This window comes from Lontra canadensis, unplaced genomic scaffold (assembly GCF_010015895.1).
Source record: "Lontra canadensis isolate GAN:19392208 unplaced genomic scaffold, GSC_riverotter_1.0 scaffold101, whole genome shotgun sequence".
In the NCBI taxonomy this organism is placed as follows: domain Eukaryota; kingdom Metazoa; phylum Chordata; class Mammalia; order Carnivora; family Mustelidae; genus Lontra; species Lontra canadensis.
The window spans coordinates 4,625,751-4,649,244 of NW_022631095.1; the positions used below are offsets into that span (position 1 = coordinate 4,625,751).

A 23,494-nucleotide genomic window follows, 5' to 3' on the forward strand; every position below is an offset into this window, starting at 1 on the left:
TCCCTCCCTTACTACTCACTTTCACAGAAACTCTGCCTGGACTCGGATGCTTGTACTGAAGATTGGTCCTGCCTCATTCACTTCCAAAGTCCATCAGTTCTGGGGAGAGCTGGCATTTTCGGGCTGCCTCCTGTGGCCCTTTTTACTGTCCTTCTGCCTGCAGCAGGCAGTCGAATAATGTGACTTGGAACGGGGTTTGCTATCCTATGGGGACTCGCTTTCTTTCCCAGGCCGGTGCTGTCTGAAGACGGTGGTTTGTTCTTGGGGGTGGGCACTGGCCTTGCCTGGATCCTCCACCATGTTCCTGTTGCTGCCTTTTGATAGCCTGATTGTCAACCTTCTGGGCATCTCCCTGACTGTCCTCTTCACCCTCCTCCTTGTTTTCATCATAGTCCCTGCCATTTTTGGAGTCTCCTTTGGCATCCGAAAGCTCTACATGAAAACTTTGTTAAAAATCTTTGCGGTAAGTTGTACTATTTACAAATGGTTGCCTCACGGAGGAGGGGAGAAATGCTGTTATTAGTAAAGAGTTTTTCTTTTCTTTTTTTTCTTTAAGGTTATTTATTTATCTTTTTGACGGAGAGAAAGAGGCACAAGTAGGCAGAGCAGCAGGCAGAGGGAGAGGGAGAAGCAGACTCACCGCTGAGCAGGGACCCCCTCCCCCGCAATGTGGGGCTCGATCCCAGGACTCTGGGATCATGACCTGAGCCAGAGTAGATGCTTAATGGACTGAGCCACCCAGGCGCCCCAGTAAAGTTTTTTTCTTATTTGGAAGATTATCTCTTCATTGCATACAGAGAAATTTGGGAGAGTGGCAAGTAGCATTTTTAGTAAAAACGTCCCTAAATGTGTACCTGTGAAAGCATTTAACAGACCTTTTCTTTCCAAGCTAAGGTACTTGTATGTATGCTCGATTCTTCCAAGCAAAATTCCATAACTCCATACCTTCAAAGAGAGGGCTTAGCATTTAAGAAAAAATCACTGCCAGACTCTGCCTTATCTTATGTAGCAGATAATGAAACACAGAGCTGCTGCTCATGTATTCCCTCACTAATAGGTTTGGGAGAGACTTTTTTCTCTTTTTAGACTTAAATATCTTAAATAGGTTCTTGCATTTCAAATGAAAGATAACGGGGCAGGGCATTTAATGAATTGTTTGATTTTCTTAAAGATACAGGAGAAGGACAGTCAACTTCTTAACATTTGTCAGAAGTAGCTAATGATACCCTGAACAAAACAGTCCACAGTATAAAGGAACTATTTCTGGAAGTTGATCTTTGCCACAGGACTTTTATTTTTTTTTTTATTTTATTTTTTTTAAGATTTTTATTTATTTATTTGACAGACAGAGACCACAAGTAGACAGAGAGACAGGAGGAAGCAGGCTCCCCACTGAGTAGAGAGCCCGATGTGGGGCTCGATCCCAGGACCCTGAGATCATGACCTGAGCCGAAGGCAGAGGCTTTAACCCACTGAGCCACCCAGGCGCCCCGCCACAGGACTTTTAATATCTATCTAGAAAGTTGGTACTTTATTAGCAGTATCTGTTTTCAGTAGTCACCAAATCCTCAGGTATTCTTCTTCATAGCTGAGACCATATATAATTTGAGAAAACAAAAAATTTAAGAAGTTATTTGTTCATATAGTATCTTATGGTTCAGAATAAATTCATTCATTTTCCTTTGGTTCCTTATAATTCTTCAGTGGACAGGGTATCTACATTTTGTCAGTGAGAAAACAGAGACTCTGAATGATTAAGTGAGCTCTAGAAATGTTACTTTATAGTGGGAACTGTTTTTTATTGGGTTTAATTAATATTGGGTTTTGGTATTTAACATTCCTGTAAGAATGTTTTTGTCACATGTAAGAGTGGCATTTATTACATTCACAGTGTTGTACAGCCATTACCTCTGCTGAGTTCCCTGACACTTTCATCTCTGCCGGGGAAACCCCACACCCATGAAGCAGCTGTCCTCCATTGTCCCCTGCTCCAGCCACCATGAGTTTATGTTCCAGCTCCGGATTTGCCTGTGCTGGACAGTCTGTATTCGTGGAGTTCTAGCAGATGTGCTCTCTTGTGGTTGCCTTCTTCCAGTTAGCGTCTTTTTGAGATTCATCCACATTATGATGTATTCCAGTACTTCTGCTTTTTTAATGGCTGAATAATATTCCACTGTGTTTCTGTACCATGGTTTGTTTATCCATTCCTGTACGAGGGGAGGTGGCTGGGCCTGTTTGTACCTTCTGGCTGTTGTCAGTAGTGCTGCTAGAGTGTACGTGTTTGTGTCTGAGTACCTGTTTCCGATTGTATGATTTTTGAGCCCTGCAGATGGTCTCTGAGGTTATCTAGTTACTTGCTTCTTGGAAAGTAGTATGGATGCCAGCAGCTTGAGTTTCACCTAAGAGCAGGTTAGAAATGGAAGTCTCAGGCCCACTCCACACCTGCTAAATTAGAATCTGCATTTCTGCAAGATCCAGGTGATGGATGTGCACGCTGAAGTTTGAGAAGTGGTGACCTAGTCGGTCTTTGGACCCACTACTTTGCTTATGTGTAGTATTTATTTTAATTAGGAAATGTGATTTTCTTATATTTCAGTCCAAGAAAATCTTTATTAGAGCCCAGGATTCCTGTGGGCCATATAACTTAATACTCGTTTTGCCACTGTGGCCCTTTTGCCCACTGTGAAAAACCAGTAGAGGGGAAGTAGAACAGCTGGTAAACTTTTCAGGAGACAACATTGAGTGATGGCTAGCTTTCATTCAAGTTAAGAAGCAAGTGGCTAACTCACAGATCTATGGAAATCTTTATTTTTAAAACATAGAAATCATAGCATTAGCCTTTGAGTTATTCCGCAGTAGCTAAAATTTTCTAACTTGCATCACTTTGGGCCACAGAAGGCCTAGCATCCATGTATATTCTCTATTCTGTTTTGAATATGTCTCCTCAAGTTAATATTTTAAAGTTCAGTCAACTAAAATCCTTCTAATTATGACTGTATTTCTAAATGTATATTTTTGTAACATTTAATATAGATTATAATTACATAGCTGAAATTCATTAAATATGTATGGTTGGGTCGATCCATGGGGTAGGTAATCTTGGGCCATCAGAGAATTTTCTTTGCTGATCACGTCTCGAAAATCGCTAGTTTAAGGCACATTGATTTAGAAGTGATTTTGGCATATGTGTGTCTATTTATGTATGTACCCATTTTTGACCTCAAGATTTAGGATTTCAAGAACTGGATTTGTACTTCTATTTCCTAGAGATGTGTATATCAGGCACTGAAAGGATTCTGGGTACTCTGGGTGCTGTCCTGTTGAGCTGCATGGATAATTACAACTTGGCATATAAGCTAGAGTCGGCGGTGGGCTAGAAAGGACTGATACCATTCCAGCAAGGTTATAGGTGGCTCTGCAGGAATGTCTGGTCTTTTCTGACTCTGTTACTGTTCTGAGTTGACCTTAATGGACAGTTAAGAACTGAATGCTAGCAGGATTAGTATTAGACTCAAGTTGGATTTGGCCAAACTGGTTTTATTTTATTTTTTTTAAGGTTTTTTTTAAAATATTTTATTTATTTATTAGAGACAGCAAGGGAGGGAATACAAGCAGGGGGAGTGGGAGAGGGAGAAGCAGGCTTCCTGCGGAGCAGGTAGCCCCATGTGGGGCTCATTCCCAGAACCCTGGGATCATGATGTGAGCCAAAGGCAGACGCTTAAGAACTGAGCCACCCAGGCGCCCCTTATTTTAATTTTTTTTAGAAGATTTTATTTATCTGTCAGAAAGAGCACAAGCAGGAAGAGTGTCAGGCAGGGGGAGAAACAGGTACCTCCCTGCTGAGCAAGGAGCCCAATCAACTCAGTCCCGGGAGCCTGGTATCATGGACCTGAGCTGAAAGCAGACGCTCAACCAACTGAGCCACCCAGGAGCCCCACTTGTGGGTGTTTTTTGTCCTGTTTTGTTTTGTTTTAAATTGTAGCAATATTAATTCCATTTCCTTTACTATCCTTTGAATTATTATTGTCAAGCATTTTACTTCTACATATGTGGGTGTTTTTAATAGACTTATTTTACCTTTTTTAGCCTCTTTATCCTTCCTAAATCAGACTGCTATGTATAATTTTGGAGCTGGAGGAAAGCTCAGAGAGCACCTTAATTCTGTGGATATACCCCCCACTGCATATGAATTACCTGGGGAAGCATTTTAAAGTATTTGGGAACAGTAGAATCTCCCCAGATATCCTAACTTAATTGGTCTAGATGGGTATATTTTTAAAACTCCCCAGGTGATTCTGAGGTCTGCCATCAAAAGGTGGAGTCTGACTGACTTCCTCTTGAATAGGGGGTCCTGCCTTTTGACTTGATTCTAACAAACAGAACGTAGTGGACATGAATTATACTGTGTAATAGGGGAGATTAGGTTAGAAATGGCAGTATAACTTCTGCCTGTTGGGGTGCTTGCCCCTGGCACCCAGCCCCCGTGTTGTGAGGAAGCCCAGGCCACGTGTTCCGTATTCCAACTCACAGCCCCAGGAAGGCCCTGACAGCCAACATCGAGTGCTCCATGCAGGAGCGAGCAGTCTGCAGAGGACCCCAGTCCTTGGTCTTCCAGCCACCTAGCCGATGGCAAACTTCATGCAGTTTGCAGTTTCATGAGCAAAATAAGTGGTGGTGGTGTTTTAGGCCTCTGAGCTAGGGGGTAGTTTGTTATGTAACAATAGAGAACCAGACAAATAATATAATGTTAAAGAATTTTAAACATTCATTCATGTTTACATAGCTTCTAATACCTTAACATTCTTGTACATGTATTACCTTTCAGTATTTGACAACTGCATTCATTTTTAGTGGTTATGTTAATAGTGTGTATATCTAATTTTGTATCTGTATTTTCTTTTGGGATTTTATTGGCCATTTTTAATAAGTAATCTTCATAATGCATATCCTATTGGTCCATGCAGTACCTGGACTTGTGCTTTTGGCAGAACTAAGCAAGCCCTGGCTTAACAGCTAGTTTCCCATAATCAGCGCATCCTTGTATAAAAATGAATCCCGGTATCCCTGCCAAGGGGAGAAGGTAGGTGGGTCACTGTCTTCTCGGTTCCCTGTCCTGGAAGACTTAGTCGACTGAGTGTAGGTCCTGTCTGGTGCTGAGTTGCAGAAGGTTTTTGTGCGCAGAGCGCAACAGTGTTCTTTACAAGTGTTGTTTTCTTAATGTTGGTGCTTCATATTTACCCTCAATATAGTAATGATGGTATTATTGGGGTACAAGTCCTGGAAGTGGCTTTCCATTGATTTGAGAATGGTTTGGAGAGGGAGAAAATAGGAAGCCTGGAAGCAGAGAGATGGAAAGAAATGACCTGGGTGATTTTGCCTCATGGGCAAGGGCTTGATCAGGTCAGGTCAGAGACCATTGTAAACATTACAGCAATTGTAAACATGAGACTCTAGAGCGGAAGTGACTGATGGAGAGTCCTAGAAAGCCAGTGGTGGTTGTGAGGAAATTGAAGAGGACTGTACAGTGGGAGTGTGTAGTGGGATGGGCATGAGTTTTTGAGTTAGTGGCCCTTAGCTTGAAATCCAGGGCTCTTTGATGAGCTCTGAAACTTGACCTAAGTCGTTAGACTTCCCATGTGCTGCTTCATCTGCAGAGTAGAAGCCATAACCCCTGCTTCATATGCTTCTAGTGAAAGCAGTCCTGTCAATCAGGCATGTCCTCCCTACCCCAGTGAAAAGGGTTGACTTTGACATAACCCTGATGAGCTCAGAGGATGAACTGAAGAAGGTGAGAGTGTGACTCTGGCAGGGAAGGTGATGGGAAGTAGTTGTAGGTTGTATCCTTTCCGCTCTTATCTTTTCACATGGAGACCTTGATGGAGAGAAACACTGGGAGTTCAAGGCAGCCCTTAGCGACAGCCTACTAAGTGCAAGACCCTCTATCAGATTGCTGGAGTGAGAACACAGGTTGCTTCTGGCTCCTGTTCCTCAGGTTTTACAGTCTAGTGAGAAAGACAAGTATACGCATACATAACTAATTCACAGTTGGATGCTAATTCATATACACTGGGAAGGACGAGCGCCACAGGAATCGGGTAGGTGACGTTTCATAGCAGAGTTGGCATTTGAACTGGAATCTTAAAAAGGAAAAGCCATTCTTTTCCTTTTTAAGTGCAGATAAGAAAGTACAGTCTTACTTAGAGACTGTACTTCAGAGACTTACTTTAATTAGGGATTTACTTAATTAGAGGCTTAGAGACTGTACGTAGCTTAGTGGAGCAAGAACATTGGGTGCATAGAAGGGTGAGGTCAATTATAAAAGCAAATGTTTCTCTAGGCATTGAAAAGCCATTGAAGGTTTTTGAGCAAGGAAGTGACATGATCAGACTGGCAGCATGTGTCTGGTGGCTTGAAGGGAGGAAAGAGCCATTGAAGTGCCATGGCATTGATACAGGCAAGAGAATAAGCTAGGGGGCGAACGTGATGCCATCGCCCAGGAGGCAGCTGGGAAAGAGTGCCTTTTCAGGGCAGGATCGATAGGATGGTGACAGATGGGAAACTCGAAATTTTGGATGACCAGAGGGATAGTGATCCCACTGGCCCCAGGAGGTGGGCCAGAGGGAGGGGAGCACTTTCGGGGTTGGGAGGAGGTGTGCTGTCTTTAATTTGCAGCATGCTCGTGAGGGCTGGTTGGACTTGCATGGGGAGATGCCCAGCGGGCGATCGGGAGTGTGCAGTTGGCACTTCAGTGAAGTAAAGATTTGCACATTTGCTAGTAGCTACTTAGAGGTTACAGCTGAAGCAGGGAGAGAAGAGAGAGTTGTTAAAAGAGGTGGTGTTTGCAGGGGACTAGACGTGCTGGATGATGTGAGCCTGAATTTTCTAAGGGTCTTGCTCTTTGGGATATATATGGTTAGTTCATGGGACAGTGTAGCGGGGCTGACTGAAAAAGAGGTGGATTCTGCTGATATTAGGTTGCGAAGTCTGTGACTTGTGGTTAATTCCTAAATTGTAGTGTTCAGTTGAATGAATAACTAGCAAAAGTATACCATTGCACCCTCTGCCTTTCTGGGAGCTGGGCCTGCCTTTCACCTGCCAAGGTCTGCCTTGGCTTTGATGTTACCTAAGAGTGCAGCATTGTTAATGCCCTTAAATGGTCTCTTCTCTGCCTGGGAGAGGCTGAGACTGGAGTAATTGAGTAATCTGATGCTCAGTAGCTCGGTAAATGGCATCTCACGTCAGGGGGAGGAGAGGAGGTTTATAGGAATGAGCTCTGAACCTAGGCTTCTCAGTTTTGTTCTGCATGTCTGAACGCTATAGCTCTGCAAGTGAGTACTCAGAGAAGCCGGCTGTGGAGTTACCAGACACTGCTCATGGGCGGCACCCCTTTCCTTCGGTCTTCTGCATCGGGCCACAGCTTTCCGGTTCACCCATCAGCCTCTCCTCCTGAACAGGCTCTTCCCAGCTAACAGCCAGGTCCCTCCAGCCCTGTGACTGGGCACTTCTCTCCTAAACACAGAAGCATTTTGTAACATACCTGAAGTGTGAAAAAGGGAGGGTAAGGCAATGTTGGTGACAGCTCTGTGATAGAGCTAGGAGATGGAGGGGCTCATTTAATCTATACCTTTCCAGGTCAAACACCACAGCCATCTTGAGTTTTGCAGAGTGAAGCAGTCCTCACAGACTTCAATTCTAGTGCTCAGAGGCTGGATGTCATATATGGCAGCCTCCTCCGAGTTTCAGAATTGTCAGTACGGAACCGGGTTTTTCTGGTTCTGACTGTGGTTGCAGACTTGGCCAGAGTGGAAACCCACAAACTCCAGCTGAGAGGCCTGTCTATATGTCAGCCTTGCTAGATCCTCTTGTCCCTGGTCACCAGTTCACCTCTTCCCTAGATGGAATTCCCAGGTGGAGTCTACCTTCCTCCATTGTAGGAGTTTTGTTTACATTTTCTTCTAGAAGAGATCATCCATGCGTAGAGCCAGAAAAATCAGCGCTAAATATCTGAAGTATAGAAAATGGTCTGTGGGTTTTCTTGCCTTAGACCCCTTCTGAGCGAGTGACTCTAAGCTGTGTTTTTTCTAGACAGTGGTGTTGTGTGAAGAAATTTCCAGATGAGGTCAGATCACTGATGAAAAACTCACATCCTGCTTTTGGCTCTGCCGGACCACCCAGAGCCATCTGCTGATACTTGAGGCTCTGCCAGCAGAGTATACACCAAATGCTTAGGGCTGTGTGGGTTTTGCTGCGTCACGGGATGACAGGGTTCTCTCTCACCTTGCATAACTGTAGAAACAAGTTTAAAAAGATGCCTTTTAAAATATCTGTTCCTTCGACTTGCCATGGACTTCACTCTCTATACGGTGATAACATACCCCAGTTAGGGATAAGCGAGCGCGTTTTCACCTGTACTTACGGGGTAGTGGGTGAGGCCCTGGCTCGCTTACTGCAGCTAGGCTTCTTTTCTAGATGTCTTGTAGAGGCCATCATTATTTCAGTCACAGTGAGGACAGTTAGGGCGTTTTGCAGTTTCCCAAGTTCTGTCACATATATGGTCTCATTTGATCTTAAGCGACCCCATGAAGCAGGAGGTTGACATACTATCAGTCCTATTTTATAGATAGAAAAGATGAGTTGGGATGAGTTGCTTAAGGGACTTAGTATTAGTGTCCAATTAGATTTTTTGTTTGTTTGTTTTGAATCTCCAAATGGTGTTTTTGTGTATTTTTGTTTAACACTAAGCCCTTCTGTATCAGGTGGGGGGGTCCTTCTATTACAAGGCTGCTCAGAGCTGGATGGACAGTTTAGACATAAATATTATTTAAATTGTTGCTTCAGGAGTAATTGGGGAGGTAGGCAGCGTCAGGTGGTGGGCGGTTGCTTAAAGGATGCTTGGTTCTGCTGTTTGAGAACAGCTGCTGTTCAGCAGGGAGAGAAACACTAGAGGTCTGTGTGCTGCCAGCCTGTGGACTCCTTAGGTGCCCTGAAGACAGATGTAGGCGGAGAGAACCTAGGCCTGAGAAATTTACCCAAGCTTCTCGAATCTCCAGGCCTCTACTGTAGGTGACTCATCTTCTGTTCCTTGTCATCAAGGGAGGGAGATGGCTCTAGAAGGAGAAGCTTTGACTTTCCTTTTAGAGTGGGTGCTTTCTCAGCTACAGTGTGATCTCAGGTGACTGGGATTGAGGCTTTCCCAGAACGGATATGGAGTCAGTTGCTGTATGAAGAAGGATCTCATTCTCTGTGTTGTCATTTCTCCCTACAGTGGGCCACCTTGAGGATGGAGAGAGGCGCCAAGGAGAAGAATCACCAACTTTACAAGCCCTATACCAATGGTAGGACTGGCTCTTTCTCCTTATCTCACAAAGTCCCTTTGACATATGTTCCTAAGTGCTTTTAATTCCACACATACTCTTCACTCTATCAAAGGGAGTATATGGACTCTGTATATTTTAGAGACTTTTACTCATTTATTTATTTATTTACTTGAGAGACAGAGTGTGAGCAGGGGGAGGACCAGAGGGAGAGGGACAAGCAGACTCCATGTTGAGCACAGAGACTGACGAGGGATCCTGAAATCGTAACCTGAGCTGAAACCAAAGAGTTGGCTGCTTAACTCACGGAGCCACCAGGTGCCCCTGGACTCTGAATATTTTTAACATGCTTCCTCCCAGCATGCTGCTTGACACGGGTGTTCTCTGTTACAGGAATCATTGCAAAAGATCCCACTTCGCTAGAAGAAGAGATCAAAGAAATCCGTCGAAGTGGTAGTAGTAAGGCTCTGGATAACACTCCAGAGTTTGAGCTTTCCGACATTTTCTACTTTTGCCGGAAGGGAATGGAGACCATCATGGATGATGAGGTGACAAAGAGGTTCTCAGCAGAGGAGTTGGAGTCCTGGAACCTGCTGAGCAGGACCAACTATAACTTCCAGTACATCAGCCTTCGGCTCACTGTCTTGTGGGGCTTAGGAGTGCTGATTCGCTATTGCTTCCTTCTGCCACTCAGGTGAGGGCAGGCCTAACGGGGACAAAAGGCTTGAGCGGCTGCTGCCTAAGCCCAAGGTGTGGCTGACCTCCCTGTGTCACTCTGCTTTGCTTTCCCCCTTCAGAAAGGAGCAGAGTTTGATTCTGTCACTGGCCAGTCTCTTGGGAGGGAGACCATCCGACTCTTGGAAGGGTACACTGGGGGTGATCTTTTAAAGGCCCTTGGATTCTCTGCAAATCAGACAGAAATCGTGGGGTTTCTTAAAATGCTTGTCTAGGTGGCCTAAACACAGGGACAGGGAACATGGTGTACTTTCTGGCCACTTCTCCCTGGACATGACCAAGTCTCTCCTGCAAGCTTGCCTCTCTAATACAGAGGCAATATTGAACTCTCAGGTTTTCTGTACCATGTGCTATTCTGAGTATGCCTTGCCGGCTGCCGGTACCTTCAGGCTCTACTTCCTGTTGCTCCACAGAGAAGCTCTGCTTTCGCCAGGGTGTGGAGCCAAAGGGAAGGGTAAGACAGCAGGACAGCAGGTGCCTGGGGGCAGAGCGGCCAACAGCAGGCTTTTCCATCCTTCTGGCTGCCTGATGTTGGGGGAGATAGCGTCTGCTGAGAGCCAAATCCATAGCCTACTGTCAGTTTAGAATTAAAATGATATCTGGGTATGCTAGGCCTGCTCTCATTTCTAGATGAAACTCTTACCTGGATCCTAGGTGATCTGATGGTCTTGGGGGTGGTTTTCGTGATGTCCACTTTGTCACACATTCCAGTCTGTCAGTAGTGCAAGGGTTTGTTTGCTGTGTTTTCACGTGTCTTCTTCTTACAGGATAGCTCTTGCTTTTACTGGGATTAGCCTTCTGGTGGTAGGCACGACTCTGGTGGGATACCTGCCAAATGGGAGGTGAGTTGTTTGCGAGAGTCGGTGTATGGAGGACACTTAGCTCCGCAGCTGTGGCTCCAGCCGCACTACTCCTCAGGGCACAGCCAGACCTGCAGCATCTTAGGTAGATAAGATAACCCAGTGATAACAGTGTTATTTTTCACCAGTCTTGATCTGTGACTTTGCTCTTTACCCTCTAACGCTCACACTCTTATCCCTCTAAGACAAGCGAGGAACCTCCCAACTGTGGAGTCCAGGGCCAGCAGATTTAATGGCACGTCATTTAGTTTTGAGCCTTCTACTGTGTTGATAAATTGGTAAAAGGAAAAGAAATATAGGTAGGGCTTTTTTGTGTTTGTTTTGTTTTTTTTAAGATTTTATTTATTTATTTGACAGAGATGACAACTAGGCAGAGAGGCAGGCAGAGAAGGGGGGGAAGCAGGTTCCCTGCTGAGCAGAGAACCCGATGCGGGGCTTGATTCCAGGACCCGAGATCATGACCTGGGCCAAAGGCAGAGGCTTAACCCACTGAGCCACCCAGGTGCCCCTTGTTGTTGTTGTTGTTGTTTAAGATTTTATTATTTATTTGACAGAGACCACAAGTAGGCAGAGAGGCACGCAGAGAGAGAGAGAGAGAGAGACGGAAGCAGGCTCCCCGTTGACCAGAGAGCCCGATGCGGGACTCAATCCCAGGACCCTGAGATCATGACCTGAGCCGAAGGCAGTGGCTTAGCCCACTGAGCTACGCAGGAGCCCTGTTGTTGTTTTTTAAGAGAAATTTGTTCTTCTGGAAGTTCTGGGGCTAGCTCTCTTCTTCCCCGGGCTGGTGAGGTTAGAGACTCTGTCCTTTGCCCTGCCTGTAGGCATTGACTGGAAGGAAAACAATCAAGGAGGCTCATATTTGCTGGATATTTGAGGGCTATATAAATTCTAAACCCAGTCACTTTGGTAAATTGAAGCAATTCTTGTCATTTCTCTGTTTCCTCATATGTAGGCATAAAGACACTTGTGCACTGTAGAGTTTTACCATATGCACTAATGTTTATAAAAATAGCCTGCAGTCCTAAAGGGCTGTAGGCAGGGATGGTTACATCGTTCCAGCCGGTAACTTCTCTCGACTTCCTATGTGTAAAGTAAAAAAAAAATCTGTGTCCTGTCGTACCAGGTTTAAGGAGTTCCTGAGTAAACATGTTCACTTAATGTGTTACCGGATCTGCGTGCGAGCCCTGACAGCCATCATTACTTACCACGACAGGTGAGGGCACCTTGTGTGACATGGGGAACTGGCTCTGGCCAACCACGGCTCACCTGCACCTTGCCAGTGAGGGCTCTTCTGAGCTCCTGTAGCCCATGAGGTGGGTGAAGTAAGGGCTGAGTTCCAGATCACTTGTTTCACATGGATTTTATTGCTTTGCATTCTTTGTAAACACAGAGAAAACAGGCCCAGAAACGGTGGCATCTGCGTGGCCAATCACACCTCTCCAATCGATGTCATCATTTTGGCCAGCGATGGCTATTATGCCATGGTAAGACCTTTCTCTGTTGCTTTCTTGGGCAAGTAAGACCTTTAGCATGCTCAGGGCTGGGATGTTTCTGGACCCTTCAGAGAGCTCTTCCTGAAGAATATAAACATGGGACATGTAAGACTGTCGCCTCTGTTTCTGTTGCTTTGAGAACTCCGTGGGACTTTGATAGGAGGTCTTCTGAGTAGGTTGATAACGAAGAGCGCGTTTGGAGGTTATCCTTTGGGTATTGAGCAGACCATAGAAAGGGGTGAAGGACAGGGAAGGGGGATTTGAAAGGACTGGGTTCAAGGGCATTAGAGAATCTGCCCAGGAAAAGCACTTTTACACGAGGTATTACTCAGCTTCATTATTTCTTTTCGGGTTTTCAGCTATGTTTTTAATGATGTATCTTTGATATCACTGAATAAAAGGCAAAATTAAAGATTCAGAATCTAATAATGGTTTCTTAACAGTGAGAAACTTTACTCTTGTCAGTAAAATGTTAGAGGGTTAGAGGTTGGGATACTTTCCTTTTGGGATCTGGGGCTGTCTCCACATAGTGGGGATTGTGTGTGAGGGTGGCTTCACTCCCGGTTATTCCTTTGTGTGAAATCAGGTGGGTCAAGTGCACGGGGGACTCATGGGTGTGATCCAGAGAGCCATGGTGAAGGCCTGCCCACACGTCTGGTTTGAACGCTCTGAAGTGAAAGATCGCCACCTGGTGGCTAAGAGGTAAATCCACAAAATGCCGGTTGCTCTCTGTGATCAGTTAGGATGTATGTGCTTTAGGGGTTGTTATCCCTCCGCAGTAGAATCATAGGGTCTTCTACACTGAGTCCTCACTGCTTTCATAATAAAACACTTTCCCTAAAATATGGAATAGAAGAGGTATAGAAATCTTGGTATTATTTGTCAAGTTTGTAATCTCTCTTAACCTTTTTTATTCCTTGTACTCATTGTAATGAACCACATATGAACTTTTAATGCTATTTGAAATCTCGGGATGAATTCATTATCACAAATAGAAACAAACTTAAGGCAGCGGGAAAAAGGTAGAGCTGATGTACATAATGGCAAGAGCTTTGCAGGAAACTGAGAGGAATGAAGGCTCAGTTGGGACCATCTTCTTCAGGGACAGATGAGCCTGCCCCGGATTCCCTTTACTGCTTTTCTCAGGGACGGTATTAAGCCAGGTGGACTGCACGTTCAATCCAACGTGGCTGTCTGGAAGTCCAGTGACAAGTGCTTCTTGAGAGTGCTGTTAGCAAGGCCCTGGAGCAGGCATGTCCTTTAGGTTGTCCCAGGTCTGAGCAGTGTCCTCTACATAGACCTTAATACTTCACTGAACAGCTGTACGAGTTAAACTGCAGTCATCTGATTTTCCCTGTCTTTATATGTTTGGTCTTTATGAGATCCAGACTGGGGTTTGTCAGAGATCATCACATTTGTGGTTTGTGTGACATCCATGTAGCATATTTACAAGTACATTTTGGTGATGATGGATGTAACGCTGTCTGAGCCTCTGTGTTCTTTTTCCCTTCCAAAGACTGACTGAGCATGTGCAGGATAAAAGCAAGCTACCCATCCTCATCTTTCCAGAGGGTAAGAAGGGGTGGGGCCCTGCAGAGGGTTTCTGTATGGGAGGGTGGGGAGGCCATGCAGGATGGTGACTGTGCTGTTGCCTCAGAACCAACTCCCTCAACCCTGGCTGGGGTTATCTGTTTTCACTGTCCCCCACTAAACTGGTTGTGAGACTTAAAAACTCTGGGAAGTGCAGCATTTGGACTGGGAGTGCCAAAGTGCGACCTTCCCAGTACAGGAATCCCTTCTGTGATATGCCAGCGGGGTCTCAGCTTCTTATAGAGTTCTTCCTGAGACTTCCCAGGTCCACTCAGTGGCTCTGGCCTTTTATTGAGGCTGGGTGTGTTAATTGGGAAAAGTGATCTTGCAATAGCAGAATGAGAAACAGTACAGTGTTTTGCTTATCCCTGTTAAGTGTTCATTCCTAAGATAGGGAGATTATCCTATTTGAAGAATTTTTCTTACTATATTTAGTTCTTAAACTCCTAATCTCTGAGGTGAAGGACCAAAAGAAATCGCATTTTACTCTCTTCTGTGTTTTAGGAACCTGCATCAATAATACATCAGTGATGATGTTCAAAAAGGGAAGTTTTGAAATTGGAGCCACAGTTTACCCTGTTGCTATCAAGGTACGAGACCTCTGAGGGCGCATGTGGTCATTGTCGCAGCTGCTGTGAATGGGACGCAGGAAGAGAAAGGGGAGGAAGAAGGTGGCGTCACCAGTCAGCGGGTTGATCCTCCAGTGGGGCAGCTTGGGCCAGGATAGTGTGGGTAGAGTGTGCTAGAGGAAGAGAAGGGACATGTTCACGGTTCAGAACCCGCTGGGCTAGAAGGGACAGGAGTGTCCGAATGAGGACCATCAACCAGATCACAAGCTTGCATGTTGTCCCCCACTTACGACCTCTCCGTAAGCCTCCCAGGTGGGGAAGGTACTCCACTACAGAGGGGCATGCTGCGGGGAGCAGGGGTGTGGCCCCACTGGATGTGTACGTTTGGTGGAGAGGTGAGCATGTGTGGCTGCGGATATGTCCTAATACTGAAGGAAGAAGCAGCCGCACAGCTTTGGGCTTTGGTATCACTGTAAATACCAGGAGCCACTGATAAAGATGAAATACATCTTAAGAGCTTGTCTAGGCTGTCCCCCACTTTAGGAGCTTGTACTTCAAACTCACTGGGAAGATGGGATTCAGTCAATCATTTTCCTCTTTTCTTCCTCTCTCCACCTTTACATCCATCTGGTTTTATGAAGGCATACATCATGCTGTTGCTAAAAGAATGTTATTACTCACGTTATTACGTCTACACAGCACAGGCTGTTGTCGGTGTGTTTAGTGCTTAAGCTGAAATCGCAGCTAGGTAGAACAGCAAGGACGTGTGTGCTCGTTATACTTAGCATTTAGTGTCCATCCTCTCACGGGGTCTGCGTGCCATGTGCAGAGCTTTCTGTTGAATCAGCGTCACTTAGCTCAGCCAGTGCAGGGGAGGCAGGGTGTTTCTCTTGGGAAAGCCAGTGCTTCCCACCCAGCACTCCCCTCTACCAGGGAGGCAGAGCACTGGGGCAGGAGTGCCAGGTGCATAGTGGCTGGAGGAGAACTGACTGATCCATGGTTCGCACTCCCCAAGCCACCTGTCGAGGGTGCTGTCTACCGGAACAGCAAGAAAGCAAGCAGTGTGGTAGCAATGTCTGCTGGGGGAGGAGAGCCTGGGGACTGCTGTCCGTGTCACCTGCATCCCATCCTGCATTCAGTATCCAGTGCTCCCCGTCCATGTGCATTAAAAACATAACGAGAAGAGCCCTTCCTTAGTGTTCACTCCAGAACATCAGTTCTTTGTAGCTGTATCAGTGTCACCTGTGGCGGGACTAGGAAAACGCAGACTGCTGGCTGTTTCTGAACTTGAGTTTCTGACCCGTTCCTGGGTGCTACGGATGGGCCGGTGGGAACCACACTTGGGGAGCCCTGCTGTGGAGCAGTGGGTCTTAAACAGTTTTGAGACATGGACTCTTAGGACAGTTATGGCTCCTCTCCAAACAGAAAGTCCCATTAGTTTTACATATAATTTCATTCTGTCCAGATTTATTAAAACCCATTCAGGATTAAGAACTTCTCTACAACAACTTTGCTAGTTTTTATAAAGCCTTCATTGGTAACCAAATTTAGATAACCTTAGCAGTTTCAGGGCTGTTATATTTCCACCGAAATTAAGCCATTATTTGATTTTGAGAAATTTATCACGATTTTGAGTTTTTGCCTCATTTTTCTCTCTACACTATCAGCCCAGCGTGGAACAGAGATTCCACTCTAAACAAAGGGCTCTCACGTAGGATGTCAGCTATTTTATACATACAGTGCTTTATCAAAGATAACACCACTTTCTTCAAAACATGGGCATTAGTTTCTATTTAAAACTCATTCTTCTCCCCGATTTCCCTTTGCTATTATAATGTAATAGTTGAATCTAAATTTCTTCATTTAGTCCGTAATTCAGTCTAAATGTCCTCTCTCCTGCGTAGTCAGGTCCACGGCTAGGCACAATTATCCAGTCTCTGTTCGAGAATCATAAAATCTAGGCTTGAGGAGCCTACAAGGCCTGTGGTTCGCGCCCAGCCCCGACCCCTCACGTGGGGCTCCCGCAGCGTCCCCGCTGGGGCTCCTCTCAGGCTGCTCCTGGGGGAGAGGGGCAGCCTGAGAGGCTCACCAAGCCTGTGAGCCTTTCTGACGCCAGCGGCAGCCTGCTTCTGCACCATCACTCTTGCCGTTCTTCTCTTCCCGTTTCCACACTCTGGTCCTCCTCTTTGCATTACAGTCACAGCCTGAGGTCGTGTCTGTGGTGGCGCCTCGGACGTTTGCTGGCGGTTGCAGGACACTCCGTCCAGGTGTTCTCTTCCAGGACTCCGTTCCTTTTGTCGCTTCTTGTATAACTTCCTCCGGCACCTTTCGCCCCGCCTTGCTTACCTGCTGCTTCAGCTTCTCTTCTGTTGGGTGAAACTGCAGGTCACAGCTTCAGCCACATTTCCCACAGAATGCCACTGACGTGCAGCCTCTGCTTCCATTAGAGTCACTGGCAAAGGACAGTGTAGTGGGTCTGCTGCTTGGCGGGAAGCGCGGCACCTGCGTGGCGGAGGCCTCGGGAGCTATTGTGCGCGCGTTTGCCAAGGAGGAATGCCAGCGACGCGATCAGAGCAGAGCCTCCTGCTCGCACGGTCAGCTTTGTTAGTGGTGTCGTCACAGAATCCTCTCAGAAGCTTTGTCATTTTCTCCTTGGTCAGGGGCACCAGAAATAAACAAGTTGGTGTCTTTGGGTGAGGCACATGTAGCAGTAGGGATGAGCGAACGACGCGGTGTTGGCGATAGGCAAAGCCTGTGTGGTGGAATGTTCTAAAGGTTAAATCTGGGGAATGGAGGTATGAGAGTATCTTACCCTGTTCTCTTTGGTTTGGGATATGCTTGAACATGTTTTAAGAATTACATCTGTGGGCGCCTGGGTGGCTCAGTGGGTTAAGCCTCTGCCTTCCACTCAGGTCATGATCTCAGGGTCCTGGGCTGGAGCCCCGCATCGGGCTCTCTGCTCAGCAGGGAGCCTACTTCCCCATCTCTCTCTGCCTGCCTCTCTGCCTACTTGTGATCTCCATCTGTCAAATAAATAAAATCTTTAAAAAAAAAAAAAAAAGAATTACGTCTGTGAGTGAGGAAGACGTGAAATGGGTCAAAGAGGGGGCTCACTTGTTTGAGAAAAGCAGGTAGGGGAGTCCTCCCTTGTGACCTAGAGCAAAATCTTGAGTCCATTTGGGGGCCTCATGTTGCTAGAGTTCAGAACTGCGCGAGCATAGAATGGCTTCAGAAGTGTTCATGGAGGGGGTCTGGGAGCTGCTTTTTGGAACTGATACTGCCCCAATGAGCAGTCAACACCAGTTGCCGTCGACACCCACGTTGTGTTAGAATTGCTGACTTCTTACCGTCCAGTTTTCCACTGCTTTTCAGTATGACCCTCAATTTGGTGATGCCTTCTGGAACAGCAGCAAATACGGGATGGTAACATACCTGCTGCGAATGATGACCAGTTGGGCCATTGTCTGCAGCGTTTGGTACCTGCCTCCCATGACCAGAGAGGTAGGTCCTCGTCCTGACACCATGCACAGGTCTTGGCTTCCTTCTGTGGGATGCCAACCCGTGTTGAGGGGTCTCATTTATGCTTTCTTACAGACCAATGAAGATGCCGTCCAGTTTGCCAATAGGGTGAAATCCGCCATTGCCAGGCAGGGGGGGCTTGTGGACCTGCTGTGGTGAGTCAGAGCCAGGTTTTATCAGCAGAGTCGAGCAGGATGTGAATTTCTGAAGTAGATGCTGAATTGTTGACTCCTTTTACAAAGAATCCTCCTCTCCCTGGTGTGGAAAATTAAGCTCATCAGCCTTGGAGAATGAGCAGTGTGACTGCTTTCTCCTAGTTCCAGCTCAGAAGTGCCCCATGCTGCCTTGACCTTAGAGACACAGAGCCCAGAATGCTGGGCCTGAAGCAGTTGATTCTTCATATCTTCCGGGGTTTGTACCCATCTGCCAGGGCACCCAGACAGTCCTTGTCTCTTTAGGTGGGGGTGACTGGATGCTGGTCTGGAAGCTACATTAACTGGTCCCTCTGATCTTGAATATTTGGTAAAACTGGGCCATCCTTAGAAAGGCAGAAGTTTCATTTATTACATTTAGTTTGTTAACCTACTAGAGCAGGCGTTGGCAGACTCTCTCTGTGAAGAGTCAGTAAATATTTTAGACTTTGTGTATCGTGTGGCCGCTGTTGCAGCTGCTGCCTCCGGCACCCTTCGTTTTAAGTGCAAAGGTCAGCTCTGTTGGGCACTTGACTAAAGTGGGCATTTAGGGAAAAGGATATAGAGATTCAAATTTTAAACTGACATGGGGATTCCTAGGTAATGGCATGTCCTCAGGTATGGCCTTTTAAAAAAAGCTCACGTTCCTCCAGCTCTCGTTGTGAGCCAGGCTCCGTGCCGCTGGCGCCGGAGAGGACGGCCTCCCTTGGCCCTCGCCGTGGACCCATGCGGGATGGAGATTATCACTCCCGTTTCACATGTGAGACACCAGAGCTCAAAGAGGTCAGGTGACTGTTTTCCAGAGTCCCCTGGTAATCAGTGGACCAGATTCTGAGCTCAGGTCTGACAGGCTGCTCAAACTGGAGTGTCAGTCCACACTCCCTGGCCGCAGGGCCCCAGGAGGACAAGTGGGGCTCCCTTTAAAAGAGAGCCTTTGCTGTGGATCGTAAAGGGTATCGCACATATAAGAGCGTTGGGTGTAAGGTCTGTCCAGCGATGGGGGCGGGCTTCATCATACCTCAAAGGGGAAGTCCGGGTGTAGCAGAAATCCTGAAAAGGGACTGGGGTTTCTGTTGGTCACTGAAGGTAGGTGATGCTAATTCTAGCGTGAAGGCGAGCAGTCGGGGTGCCGGGTAGGAGTGGGACTTTGAGGAAACAAATCCCAATGTGGGGATAGCAGAGGGAGGTCTCGCCGGGGCCGTGAGCACAGGAGTATGGGCGTGACTTGGATTCCTCTCCAGCACCATCCCTCAAGCGCAGAAGAAGTAAGGACTCGCAGTTCCCTTACATTCATTGTTGGCATGAATCTCTGGGTCTGAATTTTACAGACTTCATTTCACAGATCAGATTTACAGATTCATTACAGTTTCAGTCGTTCTTAAAGCTGGCTCACCTTCCGTGATGCCAGAATGCCTCCTTTATCTTCAGTAAGGTGAGGGTGAACGTTTGAGTAGAAAGCGTTGTAAACTCCTTGGTAGGTAGGTTTGAGCAATGACAAAGTACCCTGAACGTGAGTACTGACTTATGACCCCAGGGCAGGAGTGAAAGATTTAAGGCAGAAGTGGTAAAATCGGGGAGGGCCAGGTCAGTATGTGAGGTCACCCTAGGAGGGAGAGATCCGTGGAGTGCTTTTGTTTCGGAAGGGTTCTTCTGGGGTTTTGAGCAGCGTGGTGCCATGATCTAAGGGTGGATAGGAGGCCTTCTTTGCTGTGACACCAGACTTTTCTCTCATCAGGGATGGTGGTCTGAAGAGGGAGAAGGTGAAAGACACGTTCAAAGAGGAGCAGCAGAAGCTGTACAGCAAGATGATTGTTGGGAACCACGAGGATAGGAGCCGGTCCTGAGCCCGCGCCTTGCGCTGGCGGGAGCCACCGCTCGCAGATCCTGACCCTCGAGCCAGCTGGAGCTGCTGCCGCCGCTGCCCCTGCTGCCCCCACTGCTGCATCCTTTCCAACTCCGGGGCTCTTCAGGCCGCTCTGGATCCCAGGACTCCAGCTGCTTCAGAACTGCCCCAGGGATCCCTGGGCACACCGTCTGCAGTGGGCACTGCCGGGGGTTGCTGCCCAGGACGAGATGCCTTCTTGTTTCTTTTACACTAAGTCCATTGGAGGAATGCCATTAAAGTCAGCTCTCCACCTGTGCACGTGTGGGGCTGAGTGGTTGGGAAGCCTTGGCCACGTGCCTGTGTTCAGGACATTAGGGTGTCAGTCTGTCACAGATGCCATATGCCAGGGACTTTGCTGAGGAAAGGCCCCCCTGCTTTTGAGGAGAGGCAGTGCCAAGGCAGTGTGACTTGCTTCAGCCCAAACATCACCGCCCTGAGCCTCGGAGCTCTGCAGACTGGGTGAAAGGAAAACTGTTGTCTGCGGGGGCTTTTGGCAAAATGAGGTTTTAAATCCTGTGCTCCTGTCCACAAGCAGTCACCAAAGGGGATGGCAGGAAGCACGGTGGACCAGTGACTAGGGCGTGGTGGGAACCAAGAGTCATTTTGTGTTCAGACTCCAGTGCTAATCCTGAACTCCCATGTGACTTGCTCTCTGTTAACTTGTGCCTCAGTTTCCCCATCTGTTACCTGGATCAGGAGGGGAAGGTGGTCATACCTACCTCACAGGGTTGTTGTGGGGATCGAAGTGCTACTTTGAAGGACAAGTTGCTCAGTGTTACAAGTATAGGTCCATGAAACGTGGCAGGAAAGGTCTGAACTCAGAGCTGCTGCAAAGGGCTTTGAGTTTGTTTTTGTGAGTAAATAAAATGTCTTTGATGGTCAATTAATTGAGGGGTTTTCCCTTCACTCTTTTCCCCTATAAGTAGCCCTAAGCAACATGCTTCATAGAGTTACAGTCCTCTGACTTGACCATAACCCCGAGACTGTCGGGAATCCATTTGGCTTCTGGAATGAGGAATAGTACCGTTCAGAAGAAGCTACTCCCCCTATCAGATGTTTGCCTCTCTGACGCACTTAGAATTTCTAGCACAGACAGGTGTGGAGGTCTCCACCGATGGGTGCCTGGGATTAGAGGCGTGTGAAGAGGTGCCATTTGTTGGGGACAAGGGTAGGGCAGTCTAGATGTAAGTAAGGACTGTGGGAAGCAGCAAGGTAGGAACAGAGGCTCTGGAAGGGTTAGTGAGGGGACAGGGGACAGGATGGCAGGAGGGGACACTGTGGGCTTCCACACAGCCGGAGGAAAGCTGGGAGCTTCCTGGGTCTCCTGTGCCCAGCTGCAGTCACTGTGAAGGCTGATCCCAAGCCAAACAACCCTCACCAGTTCTGGCTCTCAGGGTGTACCAGTTTCATGCCCCCCCCGACCCCCCATCTACCTATCCGTCCATCCCTTCACACTCCTGCCCCCGGCTCCAGCAAGGCATAGCCGTGACACCTGTCAGGATTTGCACCAGCCGCCGTAAGCGTCGCCTCTCCCAGGCTGCCCTGGGCCTGTGCCTGGGGCTGTGGCAGGAGGGTAGCCCTGCTCCTGAGACACTGACTTGATAGCACTTTGTCTTCCTCGCCCTGACTGCTTCCTGTTCCTTTACCTCCCTTACTGGCCTCCCGTTTGCTCTCACCTGGCCTGTTGCTAACCAGTGAGAAATGATTTTTCTTTCCAATAAAAACCCTGTTTTGACTGTTAGGGAACAGCCTCTTATGAACTGTTTTACAAAGAGTAAACAGCGGTTTTCAGCTTTTAGAGGAGACAATATAGTGTTTAAAAACCATCCAGAATGATCTTTAAAATCAGTTTTTGAGGCTCAGGTTCCTTTTTTTTTTTTAAAGTTCTTTTGAAAAAAGCTCTCTGTTGTTTAGTATGTTTACATCATGATTTTCATAGGTATGCTGAAAAGAATGTGAAAAAACTAAAAACAGAATATTAAAAATATGCCTGTCAGTTACCTAGCAGAGTATTGCAAGAGTCTGGGTTAGAATCAACTACTGTGTAAAGAAATACTTGTGGAAACTAAGCAAGGGTTATTGTACTATTTTACAAAGAGAAGAGATGTGAATTACGCCCCCCCCACCAGAAAAGCAATTTCTAAAATTTTTATTTGGTTCTTGTTGAAAGTATGGAGACTCATCACACTACACCACCTTTTTAAATTGGGGACCTGCAGGCCCCCCATTACCCCTAAGTCAGATGCTTGGTTTGGGATAGCTGGACAGGTTTTGGGTGGTAAAGCCTTACAACACGTAGGAACAACCACAGAATCATGTAAAGCAAAGCCAAGTACAGAAGACTCCGGATCCTAGCAGCAGTGAGGATGGTTCTGGAATAAAACCAACGGCATCAGTTGGTGGGATGAGCCCTGGCCAACCTCTAATCCCACTTCTAAACCGGCTACTCACTTGCTATTTTGACTTTATTTCTCCATTCCCTGACCCACAATTAAGGACTTGGGCCAGATGGCCTCCAAACCTCTTTCCATGTCTGTAAGTTTAAAAACCATGGTTCTAACTTTAGCTCTCATTTCCCAAGTCATCTGGTTCAGATCTGATTCGGATGCATTTGGTTCCTCCAGAACATAGAGCTAGCGAACGCTCCGCCAGAGGATGTCCCTGTGTGAAGGGGGGGGGGGGGGCTTCCAGGTTTCAGGTGAAGGGGGGCCGGGTGGATTTGAATGTGGATCTCAGCTGTTTCCACTCAACCATGAGGTCTCTTTGGTTCAGCTAGTTAGAGAAGGAATTTTCTTGAAAGGCTAGTGGGATTCCCCTGTCAGAGGAAGCTCGGTAGACGGCTATGGGCCAGGCCAGATCTCAGCAGCCTCAGCTTGATGGAGCAGTTGGAGATGATGGCCTTCCAACAGTAGAAACAGCTTTCGAACCTGATTCTGGACCGCGTCAGCCCCGGCTCCCTGCTGCTGCCCTGCCCAGGTGAGAAGAGGCTAGCGGTGAGGGGGCAGGGAGTGCCCCACGGAGCCCTGCGTGCCCAGCCCTTGGGGGCAGCAGCCTGCCAACAGCAGCCTCGAGCCCTGCTGTCCTGCAGAACTGTTCTGGGTCTGGAGATCCCGCCGTTCCTTCTGGGAACTGCCCGAAAACACCGTGGCCTCTGGGATTGCTGCTTCCACGTCGGTGACACACCAGCGAGAGCGAGTCCGCCATGGTGCGTGTCCCCTGGGCCTGCTGTACCTCTCAGGCAGCCAGACTCGATTTCTCCCGTTGCATGCACGCCTTGTGGCCTGGGACCCGGGGGCCGGAAGGGCAGCTGCACGCACACTGGCTCTTGGACAGGC

At 47.4% G+C, this 23,494-nt stretch overlaps 1 protein-coding gene across 2 annotated transcripts; it reads left to right on the plus strand.

Annotated features, from left to right (window-relative positions):
- Nucleotides 1-245: 245 nt before the first annotated feature.
- On the plus strand, nt 246-21,046 carry GPAT4 (glycerol-3-phosphate acyltransferase 4). Of its 2 annotated transcripts, XM_032838096.1 has the most exons (12): nt 246-463; nt 9,266-9,335; nt 9,708-10,008; nt 10,817-10,891; nt 12,036-12,125; nt 12,303-12,396; nt 12,992-13,107; nt 13,922-13,977; nt 14,500-14,585; nt 17,937-18,065; nt 18,159-18,238; nt 20,010-21,046. In XM_032838096.1, exons 1-12 carry the CDS (start codon nt 299-301, stop codon nt 20,116-20,118), a joined length of 1,371 nt encoding a protein of 456 aa, XP_032693987.1. In that variant the 5' UTR covers nt 246-298; the 3' UTR covers nt 20,119-21,046. The 2 variants fall into 2 exon arrangements, with proteins under 2 accessions (XP_032693987.1, XP_032693988.1); XM_032838097.1 differs by lacking the exon at nt 10,817-10,891.
- Nucleotides 21,047-23,494: the final 2,448 nt, after the last annotated feature.

Coding starts and splice junctions, on each gene's coding strand:
- GPAT4 (XM_032838096.1), top strand. CDS start 299: ATGTTCCTGTTGCTGCCTTTTGATAGCCTGATTGTCAACCTTCTGGGC. Junction 13,108..13,921: donor CGCCACCTGGTGGCTAAGAG/GTAAATCCACAA, acceptor TCCCTTCCAAAG/ACTGACTGAGCATGTGCAGG. Junction 18,239..20,009: donor GGGCTTGTGGACCTGCTGTG/GTGAGTCAGAGC, acceptor TTCTCTCATCAG/GGATGGTGGTCTGAAGAGGG.